Source organism: Mastomys coucha, unplaced genomic scaffold, assembly GCF_008632895.1.
Source record: "Mastomys coucha isolate ucsf_1 unplaced genomic scaffold, UCSF_Mcou_1 pScaffold21, whole genome shotgun sequence".
Lineage (NCBI taxonomy): Eukaryota > Metazoa > Chordata > Mammalia > Rodentia > Muridae > Mastomys > Mastomys coucha.
The window spans coordinates 16,844,064-16,857,629 of record NW_022196904.1 but is presented as its reverse complement, the minus strand read 5'-3'; the positions used below and the strand labels follow the sequence as shown (position 1 = coordinate 16,857,629).

Here is a 13,566-nt window from a genome sequence, read left to right as displayed (position 1 = left end):
AATAGAGAGCAGAGATATAGGGACAGGAGCCAAGAGAGGGAGGGGACGGGGAATCAGACCTAAGGATGGAGTCATGCACAAAGAATGAAGGAAGATTGCAAGGGAGGGCAGAAAGATACAGGAGAGGGGCAGAGGTGTTGGAAGGGGGTGTAGGCAGGGACACTGGAAGGGCAGAGAGGTTTAGTGACAGGAGAGGAGACCAAAAGACCCCAGCCAAAGGGCTGTGGAGATCCTGTGACTCTGAGAGGTCAGAGCACAGGCCAGTCTCAAGGCCAGCCCGCTTGTAGGGGCCACAGGGAGTTAAAGACACAGGAGACACAGGGAGTCTTGCACAAGGGCCAGCTCGGCTGCCCCCGCCTGGGATGCTGTTACATTTTTAATGCCCCAGCAATGCTGAGAAACAGAGCAGGAAAGGGAGGAGGAGAGGGACCAGAAGAGGTGGCCCCAGCAATAAGAAAATATGTCAGGAGCCATGGAGAGGTGCGGGTGCTGGATACATACAGACAGATTCGGAGACCACAGAGTAACAGAAACCTAAAATAGGGATGGAGAGCGAACGCCTGTAACTCCAGCACTCAAAGAAGGCTGAGGCAGGGGGATTGCGGAAAGTTCAAGGCCAGACTGAGCTCCATAGGAAGACCTTGTCTCAGGAAAAAACAGAGTGGCAGAGTGAGGCCTGTAATCTCACTGCCAGCGTGGGGGAGGCTGGAGCAGCACACTGTCCACCCCCAGGGCCTCCTTGCCTATAGACTGGAAAGAATGGGGGGGAAGAGATGGGCTGGGCCATGGCTCAGTGGATAAAGCGCTCACCTAGCATGTTTGAAACTCTGGGTTCCAAACTCAGCACCTCCAAAAGCAGTCATGGTGACACAGGACTGGGATCCAAGCGTGAATTCAACATTGCATGGCTATGTAGTGGGATGGAGGCCAGGCAGGGTTATCTGAGTCCTTCTCTCAGAAAAAAAAAAAAAAAAGAAAAACAAGGGGAACAATGCATGAAGCCTAGGGTTCTAGGTTCTCTAGCACCTTAAAATTGCCAGTGGTAGTGTGCACCTGTGACCTGCAACTGAAAAATAGAGACCAGACCTTCAGAAGTTCAAAATCATATTTGGCTCCACAATTAAGTTCAGTACAGCCTGGACTACATAAGACCCTGACTTACACAAAACATATGTTATTGTGGGGAGTAAGCCTTTAATCCCAGCACTCAGAAGGCAGAGGTAGGCAGATCTCTCAGTTCAAAGCTAGCCTGGTCTAATTAGAAAGTTCAGGACAGTAGACTCTGACTCTCTCTCTCTCCTCCCCCCCTCATGTGTGTGTGTGTAGTATATATTATATTTAGAGAAATAGGTAGGTACTCTAGAGAATGAGAGGATGAGAGGGATATAGGGACAGGAGTCAAGAGAGGGAGGGGACCGGGAGTCAGGGAGAGAAGAAACAGACCCTAGAAGTAGGATCTGTACACAAGCAAAGGCCCGAATCTCCTAGAACTGATTCACACTGAGGTGTCCACTCTCTTAGCAGGATGTGGGAAAGGTCTATCCCGGGGCCCAGCCAGGAGAGCCTTTGAGAGCTTCATCCTGATGAGCTTGTCCTTCCATAGGGGAGGTCCTCTGGGAGCTGAGCCGCAGCAGCAGAGGGAGACTACGCATTTAACGGTCCAGAAGGGCCTCGTGGGGCTCACATAGAAATCTAGATACAGCCCAAGCCATGTACCCTTGGCAGATCTGGCTGCGTTCTCACCCCTCAGACAGGTTCCGGATGTCCACTGTGGGGGTGGGAACTATGATTAATGTAATTAATTAATTACCCAGGTGGCTGAGGCAGCAGCTGATGCTGGTCCTCAAAGCCCTCTGGCCTTGAAGGGTTTTGTCCAGCCCTGCCCCACCCTGACCTGGTGAGGGGGTAGGACACAGCATGTTTTATAGGTGTGCAGGGGCCAACTGGGACTGGAGGAGCCAGCCAGGCAGGAAATCTAAGAAACTAGGCTTCCAGACCCTCCTCTAACCTCCTCCCTCAGACTATTATACCCCCAGGTCCAACCCTGCCCTGTGTCTTTCCTTGATCTAGGCTTTACTTAGCCAGAGGCAGTCTCAACTCTGGCCTGCAGGAAGCCTGCTAGTCCATTCCCCCGAGGGAGGAGGAAGTGTGTTTGAGGACCCAACTGACATCTCTATAGAGCTGTCACCAGTCGGAGGCAGAGAGCATCAAGTGTTCCCACTGGCCATCCTCTGGCCACTGTCTCTGGGCGTGGCGTTGGCTGTCCGTGTCCCTGCAAGGTCACCACAGCTACTTGCTGAGAAGCCTGCAGGAAATATGTTTCTAGCACAAGGCCATGCGTCTTCCCAGCTTCATGACTTCATCTCCCCTGCTTCCCCATCTAACACCCAGAATCCCTGGATCCCCCTCACCACATAGACTTCCAACTCCGCAAGTCACCATGCGTCTGTCTTCCTCCCCAAACCCAGTGCCCTGCTTCCGTTCCCACTTCCGTTCCCAACCTTCCATCTAGGTCAGCAGTTCTCAACCTGTGATGGTTTTAGGAAGCCCCGGTCATAAGTTTATTTGCATTTCTACTTCATGACTGTAATTTTGCTACTAAGCTGTGGGGTCTCGGTTCCTAAGGCCATCAGAAATAGGTGTCTTTTGGGCTGGAGAGATGGCTCAGTGATTAAGAGCACTGACTGCTCTTCCAGAGGTCCTGAGTTCAAGTTCTAGCAACTACATGGTGGCTCACAACCATCTGTAATGGGATCCAATGCCCTCTTCTGGGGTGTCTGAAGACAGTAAAGTGTACTCATATACATAAAATAAATAAATAAATCTTTTTTAAAAAAAAAAAAGAAAGAAAGAAAGAAAGAAACTTAGTCTGGAGGTCTTGGGCTATGAAGTTCTTGTCATCTGTATGTTCTCATTTATGAAGCAGGGCGTCCCTGGATAATGCAGGTTAACCTGGAACTCCCTGGCCCCAGATTCATGACCCTGATGCCTCTGCCTCCTTAGTTTTAGAATTCTGACTGAAGGCCACTGAGCCTGGTTCATTGATACCCCTTGTTATTTTAGCGTGTGTGTGTGTGTGTGTGTGTGTGTGTGTGTGTGTGTGTGTGTGTGTGATACATGTGTGGATGTCAAAAGTCCGTTCTCTCTGTCCACTATGTGGATCTCAGGTTATCAATCAGTTGGATAACCAGTTAAAATCTGGTTATCAATCTTGGCTGCAATTACCTTTACCAGCTGGGCCATCTCACCAACCCCTCCTGACACCTTTTCTTTCTCTTTTTTTTTCTTTTTCTTTTTTTTTTTTTGGTTTTTCAAGATGGGACAGGGTTTCTCTGAGTAGCCCTGGCTGTCTTGGAACTCACTCTGTATACCAGGCTGGCCTCGAACTCAGAAATCCACCTGCCTCTGCCTCCCAAGTGCTAGGATTAAAGGCATGTGCCACCACCGCCCCCTGACACCTTTTCAAACCCATTTTTCTGTCCTTAATGTCCTTCTGCCTAGCTCTAAGACCTGCTCTTAATCACATTTGGGAAGATGTGTAATCCCAGTTCTTTCAGATGGTGAGACTGGAGGATTGCTGTGAATTCAAGGCCAACTGAAGCCAAACATTGAGACCCTGTCTAAATAAACAAAATAAAACCCAGGCAGTGGCAAATTCAAGCCTTGCAAGATGTGGCCTGTGGGGACGGGCACTGACCTTGTGACCTGGCCCGCAAAGAGTGTCAGAAATTTACTGGAATTGTTCCAGGGAACCCTGCAGGGTGACTTAAATGTCTCCATTTTACACATGGAAGAACTTGGGCTTAAAAAGGTCAACCAGCCCAGAAGTAGCCAACAGCAGGAAGCTCACATCTATCTGTGTTGCAATTCTTTGAAAAAGTACTCCTGCTCCTGCTTCTTGTCTGTGGTAGGGCCGGAACCCAAAGCTTTCCATATGATATACAAGTGCTCTACTACTGAGCCACGCCCCCAGCCCCTCCCTGGGGGATTCTAGGCAAGGGCTCTACTGCTGAGCTGTCCTGTTCCCAGCCCGTATAGATCTGCTCTGGCAGAAGATGAAGCCCTTTTTGTCTAGGTGAATGCTGGGTTCGAGTGCTGAGGCATATCAGAGATGGTGTGACTCCCTTGACTAACTGGTGGCCACTTGTCCATCCTCTCTGGCACTGTCTGAACCCAGTATTGTGTTCTGTCAGATTCCCTCACCAGGACCACCAGGTTCTTCTGTTTTTTTAAAAATTGTTTGAAGTGAATTGGTGTTTTACCTACATACATGTCTGTGCACCATATGTGTGCAGTGTCCAAGAGAGAGCCGTGTTTGGGATGTTTGTGAGCCACCATCTCAGGGAACCCAACCCAGGTCTTCTGCAAGAACAATGGATACTCTTAACTTCTGAGTCATCTCTGTAGTCCCTGGCTTTTTTAATTTTCATTTATTTTATTTATTTATTTATTTATGTATTTATTCATTTATTTATTTTTGAGGCAGGGTTTGGCTATCTCTCCCTGGCTAGCCTGGAACTCACTATGTAGCCCAGGCTTTCCTTCAAACACACAGAGATCTACATGTGCCACCTCTGTGTGGTAGGGTTAAAACCCAGGTAGCTTCCCTGGGTTCTTGTGTGTGAGGAGGCCAGGACAATACATTCACCACTGTCCCTGAGAGGGTAGCTCTGCCAAGGGCAATTATACGCTCCTGCTCATGGGCTCGCGCGCTCTCTCTCTCTCTCTCTCTCTCTCTCTCTCTCTCTCTCTCTCTCTCTCTCTCTCTCTCTCTCTCTGGTTATAAGCAGTTGCTCATAGAGACAAGTCATGTGCTGTCTTTGAGTCCCTCACCTCAGGGCTCACTGTCAATGGCCACTTGTAATTATCCGGCCTCTTTGTTTGTTTACAAAGTTCAAGTTTCCTGTGGACTTAGGCTGAGTGCCCTCTCTTCCAGCATGCCTCGGTCCTTATAACACCCCTGGGGTGTGCGACACTGTCATTATGTACTCATTATGCAGCTGGGAAACTGAGGCACAGAGATGTTAAGCCCTGGATTTAAACCCACACATTATTGACCCCTGGGTCATCGTGGAGTACTTCCTCCAAAGCTGAGACACAGGCCTCCTCGTTTCTATATTTGTTCACAGTGTGGGGAACAGTGGGGAGACAGGCTGAAGAGATAGGTCATGCAGAGGACTTGCTCAGCTTACAGCACAGCTGCCTGTAGCTCTGATTCCAAGGGCTTGGCGCCCCCTTCTGGCCTGCACAGGTACCTGGACACAGTGTACATAGCTGCATGTGCGTACACACACATACACACACACACACACACACACACATATAAAATAAGATTTAAAAAAATAATATTTTTTTAAGTGAGGAATTGGGAGCTGGAGAGTTGCCTTGGCAGTTAAGAGCACTGGCTGCTCTTCTAGAGGACCTGAGTTCAATTCTCAGCAACCACATGGCAACACACAACTGTCTAACTCCAGCTCCAGAGAATCCAGTGGCTGCTTCTGGCCTCCGTAGGCACCAGGCACACATGTGGTGCACAGACATACATAGACAAAACATCCATATACATCAAACAATCTCATTAAAAGATTTATTTATTTATTATATGTAAGTACACTGTTGCTGTCTTCAAACACTTCAGAAGAGGGCATCAGATCTCATTACAGATGGTTGTGAGCCACCATGTGGTTGCTGGGTTTTGAACTCAGAACCTTCAGAGGAGCAGTCAGTGCTCTTAACCGCCGAGTCATCTCTCCAGCTCATCAAACAATTTTTTTAAAAGTTTTTTTTAAGTAAAAATACAGCCAGGCACAGTGGTGCACACTTTTTATTTCAGCATTTCTGGAGGCAGAGGCAGAAGGATCTCTGAGCTCAAGGCCAGCCTGGTCTATATAAAGTGGGAAAATAGGAGAAGGGGCTCGTGAGACCCCACCCTCCTAGAGGGGACATTGGCAGTTGGTTGTCAGGAAGGTTGTTGAAGAAGGGGGAGTGGCAAAGACTGGGGTAGCCTCAGGCTTGTTGCCCATGTTCCAGTAGATAACTCCACAGCCATGCCCATGCAAAGCACCAGAATATAAGACATCAAAGGCAGAGACGGACTTCTTGGGAAGAAGGGGGTTCATCAAGAGCCATGTGAGGGTCAGAAGGTAACAGGTGTGGGGGGGGTGCGGGGCGTGACAGAGACCAGACAATATTGTATACATGCATGAAACCCTCGGGGAAAAACTAACGTAACTCACGTAGCATGTGTAATGTGCTGAGTCAAATCACCATCAGTGTAAGAGTCGACAGAGCACAGAGCTGGGGACACTGAGTGACGGACCAAATAGTTTGGATGTCAGTATGAGTTCGATCCCCAAAACTGAGGAGGCTGAAACAGAGGGATCCCTGGGATTTGTTGGCCAGCCTAGTTGAAACAGCTCCCGACCAACAAGGGACCTCTCTCAAATAATGTGGGGAGCTGAGAGATGGCTCAGCAGTTAAGAGCACTCTGTCTCCTGGAGTAGTGGCACACACCTTTAATCCCAGCACTAGGGAGTCAGAGGGAAGCAGATCTCTGTGAGTTTGGGGCCAGCCTGGTCTACAAAGCGAGTCCAGGATAGCCAGGGCCCTGTTATACAGAGAAACTCTGCCCCCTCACTCCCCTCAAAAAAAGCACACGGCCTGTTATTCTTCCAGAGAATCCAGCTTCCACATAGAGGTTTAGAACCACCTGTATTGTAACTCCTATGTCTGGGACTCTGACGCCCCCTCCTGGCCAATACTGGCACTGCATGCACAACACTGCAAGCAAAACACCTATCTCACAAACTAAAAATAAATAAATCGAAAAAACAAAACTAAAATGACAAGGTGAGTCAGGTGTGGTGACACACAGTTTTAATCCCAGCACGGGAGGCAGATCTCTAAAAGTTCAAGGCAGCGTTGACCACATTGTGAGTTCCAAGCCAGCCCCGGGCTACATAGTAAGACCCTGTATAACATAAATCAATCAAGTAAGAAGGAATCTCATCTCTGCCTTAGCACTGCATGTCTTGGAGACCTCTGGCTTGTTCCCTCCCCAACAGAATTGATCTCTTTCCTCTCTCCCCAGGAGCCCAAGATGTGCGGGTACGAGTGCTTCCTGAGGTTCGGGGCCGCTTGGGAGGCACTGTGGAGTTACCGTGCCACCTGCTCCCACCCACGACGGAGCGCGTCTCTCAGGTGACCTGGCAGCGCCTGGATGGCACAGTTGTGGCTGCCTTCCACCCATCCTTCGGCGTGGATTTCCCCAACTCTCATTTCAACAAGGAGCGTCTGTCCTTTGTCAAAGCAAGACCGGAAACAAACGCGGACCTGCGGGATGCCACTCTGGCCTTCCGGGGACTGAGGGTGGAAGACGAGGGCAATTACACCTGTGAGTTTGCCACATTTCCCAACGGTACCCGCAGGGGAGTGACCTGGCTCAGAGTCATAGGTGAGTGGAGGGGACCCTGGCTACTTCGTGTCTCAGCTTTTAGGTTGACCATCCTTAATGTGTTGGCAAACGTCTTTTGTTTTGTAGAAGTTTGTATGTTTGTTTTATTGAGATGGAGGTGTGTGTGTGTGTGTGTGTGTGTGTCCATCCCCTGCAATCTTTAGAGATCAGAAGACAATTCTTGGAAATGAGTTCTCTCCTTATACCACAGGAGTCCTGGAGATCAAACTCAGTTTGTCAAGTGTCGGGCTTGGCAGCAACTGCGTTTACCCGCTGAGCCACTTTGTCATTTCCAGCCTCTGCCTCTACCTCAGAGTGCTGGGATGAAGGGCATGAGCCATCACACCCGGTTTCTTGGGTCCTGGGGACAGAAACAGCACTTGGGTGTGTAGTAGCACAAGTGCTCTGCCAACTGAGCTACATCCTCGGCCCCAGGTCCACCAGGGATATGGCAGACAGCAAGGTATTCTTTTTTTTTTTTTTCCTGGAGTCAGGAGCTCAATATATAGCTCAGACACTGACCTCAAATTCAAAACAACCCAGCTACCTCAGAGCTGGGTCTGTAGGCATGGGCCATTATACTCTACTCTGGTTTCATCTTGAGAACAAGAGCCATGGGGGTTCTAAGCAAGCAGGAGCTGTGACTTGGTGAGGAATCTTCCTGGGTGTCACAGAGAGGCCAGGCCAACTTATCCGAATCAAAATAAATAAATAAATAAATAAATAAATAATAAAAATGTAAGTGGGTGGAGAATTGGAGAGGCAGGAAATGTTCAAGGGATTGGGGGTGACCTGTAAGCACAGGGTCGCCTTGGCTGGACACAGGGTGAGGCAATACAATAGACGAAGTCTTAGGCAGTTTTTACACCGCTGTTCCTGGATTGAAGGAAACCAAGAACCAGAAAGAGCACACCCATCCATGGGCAGAGAGATGACTCAGTGGAAGAGGCCCAGCAGGCACGTAGCAGTCCACAGCCATCTACAGCTCCAGTTCTCACGGATCCATTGCTGTCCTCTCCTCTGGAGACACTGCACATGGGTGTGCACAGACCCATGCACAGACAGCAATAAAGGACTCCCAGCTTGCTGGCTTCAATAGGAGTGGCCCCAGGGCAGAGACTTCTCATTAATGCTGGAAAACGCCCTGCAGGGCATAGCAACCCAGCACTCCGAACACCACAGGGCTCAGCACCACAGCCCCCACACCGCAACACCCAGAGTCTTTCCCCGCTTCTGGCTTCAGAGAGTTGGAGCTTCCCTGGAACTTCCAGAAGGGAGACTTGCTTTCTGAGGGATGCCAAGAGGGCGGTGTCCACAGCTCAGAACACAGCTCAGAGCACAGCTCTTGCCAGTTCCTGGGGAACAGGTCTGTCATGCCAGCAACTCAGGAGGCTGAGGCAAGCTTCAGTGTGAGTTGAGCGCCAGCCTGGGCAACTTGGACTCTGTGTCAAAGTCAAATTTTTCCATCTCTTACTTTTTTTTATTTCTTTTTGGTTTTTCGAGACAGGGTTTCTCTGTGTAGCCCTGGCTGTCCTGGAACTCACTCTGTAGACCAGGCTGGCCTCAGACTCTAAGAGATCCACCTGCCTCTGCCTCCCAAGTCTTGGGATCAAAAGCTTGCACTTCTATTGCCTGACTTCAAAGTCAAATTTTAAAAAGGACTGGCTAGGAGGGATGAAGCTCTTCCAAGTGTTTGCCTAGAATCCCCCAGTGAGGGGCTGGGGGTGTGACTCAAGGGGCTGGGGGCATGGCTCAGTGGTAGAGCCCCTGCCTAGAATCCCCCAGTAAAGGGCTAGGGGTGTGGCTCAGCAATAGGACACATGCCCAGAGTGTGCAGTGTTCTACATTCAATCTCCTTTGCAAAATAGAAGCAGGGCTAGAAGTGTGGCTTAGTTGTAAGAATGCTTTCCTATGATGCCAAGGAAATGCTATGGTGCCTGGGTTTGATCCCCTGCACTACGTGAAACTAGGGATGATGGCATGTGCCTGCAATCCCAACACTTGAAAGGTAGAATTAGGATAATCAGAGTTTGAAGGTCATCTTCAGGTATATAAAGTGAGTTGAGGCCAGCCTGGACTATATGAGCTCCTGTCTCAAAATCAAAACACATACACACACACACACACACACTGCAAAGCCCTTCTCCCAGGCCTCATAAAACTCTACTCTTATGCAATAGCTTGAACAAGGGTATAGTTAAGGCATACTCCAAGCTGGTCATGGTGGCACACATCTTTAACCCCAGCACTTGGGAGGCAGAGGCAGATAGATCTCTGTGAGTTCGAGGCCAGACAGGGCTACACAGAGAATCCCTGCCTCAAAAAAAAAAAAAAAAGTATGTCAAGCCAGGCATACAAGCTACAAGCATGTGCCTCTTTTCTCAAGCATGAGGGGCTGAAGCAGGATCACTAGTTTTCAGCCAGCCTGAGCTACATAGCCAGATCCTACTCTGATAAAGAAAAATAAATAAATAAATAAATAAATAGGAAGCTGGGGTTGCTGCTCAGGAGCGAGTGTCTCCCCCGACATGCCCAGGGTCCTAGACATGCATGCCTGAGCTGTGCTGTGAGAGACAGGGAGACAGGAGAAAAATGGGAAGCCGTGGGGGTTGGCTCAGTGGCAGGGCCTCACCTATCATTTTGGAAGTCATCAGTTGCATCAGTAGTATTGAAAGAGAACACTGATTAGGCCATAGGTTCAGTGGATACAGCAACATCTGCCTCTGTGGAGAACCTGGTGATGTCAGAGCCACAAGAGGCCAGAAAAGTCCCCTTGAGGAATCTACCCTTGAGCTGGGGATGGGATCTGAAGAGTATAGAACCCCCAACTTAGGATGTGCACCCTAGCCAGACTCTACGGGCAAGAGGAGCTTCCCAAGGGAAGGATCTGGAACATCCCAGTGAGCGCTGATGGGCAGGACCACCTGATGGATGGTGGTCAGGAGGAAACAGTGCAGTTAGCAGAAGGGGACAGCAGACTGACAGCCAGGGGATGCACTGGAGATCCATGAGTCCTGGCTCCAGAGACAATACTGGATAAGAGTCAAAGGAGGGAGTCGGCCTTGCTATCTCTGTTGGAGGTTTTTCCATGTTTTCCGGAAGGATAAGGTGAAAGGGTTAAAAATGACCAGCTGGGGAGTCCCTGTTGTTTTTGTTCCCTTTTGGAAACACAGTACAGTGGGTATTACAGGAAAACAAATAGGACACTTTGTTTTTTTCCCTTCTAGTGCTGAGGGACAGAACCCAGCATCTCAGCATCGCAGATAGGAGCTCTGCCACTGAGCCCACTCACTGGCCATTAGTTTTTTTGTATGGTTGGGTTTTTGGGTTTTGGTTTTTCAAAAAAAGGTTTCAGGGGGTTTTTTGTTGTTGCTGTTTTGTTTTTCGAGACAGGGTTTCTCTGTGTAGACAGACCAGGCTAGCCTTGAGCTCAAAAATCTGCCTGTATCTGCCTCTGGAGTACTGGGATTAAAGGTGTGAGCTGCACTTGGCAGAGGCAGGCGGATTTCTGAGTTCGAGGACAGCCAGGGCTACAGAGTGAGTTCCAGGACAGCCAGGGCTATACAGAGAAACCCTGTCTCAAAAACAAAAAAACAAAACAAAAAAAAAAAATTTCATTTTCCTCCAGTCTGTGACACTCTCTCTGCTGTGATTTTCTGTATTAATTTTAGTAACTTTGTTGTTCTGTTTGCTTAGGGTTTTGTTGTTGGTTTTTTTTTTTTCATGTATTTCAGGCTCGCCTGGAATTTGTGCGGCTGAGGCTGACCTTGAACCTCTGATCCTCCTCCCTTTACCTCCAGGGCTGGCATGCATCACCCACCATACCCCATTTATTCTTTTGGTTATTGAGACAAAATCTGAGTATATAGATCAAGCCGACCTCAAACTCAACATCCTCCTGCCTCAGCCTCTCCCAGCGGTCAGGTCACAGGTCAGGTCACAAGGCTACCAGCCTTGGCCTGTACATCTTTCTGACGGGCACAGTGGATATTGTAAAATATCCTACACGGGCCTGGCTTGATGTTGCACACCTTTAATCCCAGCGCTCAGGCAAAGGCAGTTGGATCTCTGTGAGTTCAAGGTCAGCCAAGACCACATTGTAAGACCCAGTCTCAAAAAAGTTATATATACATAGGTATATAATTTGTATTATATGTTATATATCTTAAATTATATATAAATAACATAACAATAATATGTAACAGTGTCTTATAAATGTAAAACATACAATACATAAGTTACATGTTATATAGTATACATATATGTATATAGTAATTACTCAGACTAGGATAATGTATGCCAGACAGAGCCTAAGCACTGGGTATGTCAATTTCTTTGATCCATGAATCAGTCCCATGTGACATCCGAGAAAATGGTTTAAATAGCTGCCCAAAGCTACGCATATGCTAGGCTAGTGAGCTGGGCTCTGAACCCAGGAAGCAGAGCCGTGACTGTGTGGTTCCTTGTCTGTCCATAAGTCCATCCCATCTGGTTCCATCAGGTCCTGTGTCCGTGTCTCCCCCACTTCTCCGCCCCCGCCCTCGCCTCCGCCCCTGTTGAGCCGTTTGTAAAGTGACTGCAAGTCGTGAGTCACAAGCCTTCTTTGGTCATCTCCCTAGCCCAGCCTGAGAACCACGCTGAAGCCCAGGAGGTCACAATTGGCCCCCAGTCGGTGCCTGTTGCCCGCTGTGTCTCCTCGGGGGGCCGGCCCCCTGCCCGAATCACCTGGATCTCATCCCTGGGTGGTGAGGCAAGAGATATTCAGGAGCCAGGAATACAGGCTGGCACAGTCACTATCATCAGCCGATACTCCTTGGTGCCCGTGGGCCGAGCGGATGGCGTCAAGGTCACGTGTAGAGTAGAACACGAGAGCTTCGAAGAGCCCATCCTGCTGCCGGTGACCCTCTCCGTGCGCTGTGAGTATGCCGGGAGGTGGCTTTCCCTCACATGCTATCCATGCTGGCTCCGAGTTCTGTCTGCCTCAGTCTCCACCAGCCAAACCTTGCCTATGGTCTATACTAGAGATAGTATAGACCACCCTAGTCTAAGTCTCCCGGGTGCTGAGAGGTACACTGGCTTCTGTGGGTTCCTGCCGTCTGGAATCAAAGATAAGCTGAGACGGGGTTGAGAGCCCAAAGGTTCACCTACTTCCGGGTTTCGAGAAAAGGGAAAAATAGTCCGGGCAGTGGTGGCGGCTCAGGCCTTTAATCCCAGCTCTCAGGAGGCAGAGGTAGGAGATCTCTGTAAATTCAAGGCCAGCGTGGTCAACAGAGCAAGTCCAGGACAGCCAGGGTTGTTACACAGAGAAACCCTGTCTTGAAAAAAAGAGAAAACTCTGGGTCTACCTGCAAACAGCTGCCCCCTGTATCGTCTTCTCTGGCTTCCAGGGACACCAGATTCCCTGAAAGTCCTCAACTATCCTAGGCCACGATCCATGCTGCTCACCCGCTCTGTTGCCACACTATTTTCACTTTTGGAGACGAGGTTTCATGTAGCCTGGTCTAGCCTCAAACACCCCAGACAGCTGAGGATGAGCTACAGACCCATAACCTGTGCCTGTAACCTGTCTCTACACAGGGCTCTCTCCTGCCTGAATCGCCTGGATTTCATCCCAGAGCAGCCTCCCAAGGGTTTCCAATTCTTTTGTTTCAGAACAAGGTAGTCTAGGTTGCCCTCATGTAGCTAAGGATAACCACTGGTCTGAAACTTCTGGTCCATCAGTTGCCACTGGTGCAGGGAGTGCAGGGATAGGGCTGGAGAGATGGCTCAGTGGTTAGGAGCAGTGCTGCTCTTCCAGAGGTCCTGAGTTCAAATCCCAGCAACTACATGGTGGCTCACAGCCAAATGTAATAAGATCCGATGCCCTCTTCTGGTGTGTCTGGAGACAGCTACAGTGTATTCATATAATTAATAATAAATAATTACATACATATATATGGCAGGGATTACAGGTGTGGGCTGCTACACCAGGTCCGCTGAGGAGCTGATAGTGGAAGTCAGCGCCTCGTGCATGCTAGGCAAGCACTCTAGCCCAGCCACCCCTCCTGGTGCTGTTTAAACAACCTTCCTCTGAGCCCTGCTCTCCTGTGTTGTTGCCTTTGGCCCTTAGAGGC

General features: G+C 49.3%; 1 protein-coding gene across 2 annotated transcripts in view; it reads left to right on the top strand.

Moving 5' to 3' along the window:
- The window catches only part of Nectin2 (nectin cell adhesion molecule 2), a 31,524-nt gene that overhangs the window by 2,582 nt on the left and 15,376 nt on the right, over positions 1-13,566 (top strand). For both annotated transcript variants that reach the window (XM_031385592.1, XM_031385593.1), the window contains exons 2-3: positions 7,091-7,453; positions 12,073-12,369. In XM_031385592.1, coding sequence (XP_031241452.1) covers positions 7,091-7,453; positions 12,073-12,369 — 660 coding nt within the window. The remainder of the gene's footprint in view (positions 1-7,090; positions 7,454-12,072; positions 12,370-13,566) is intronic.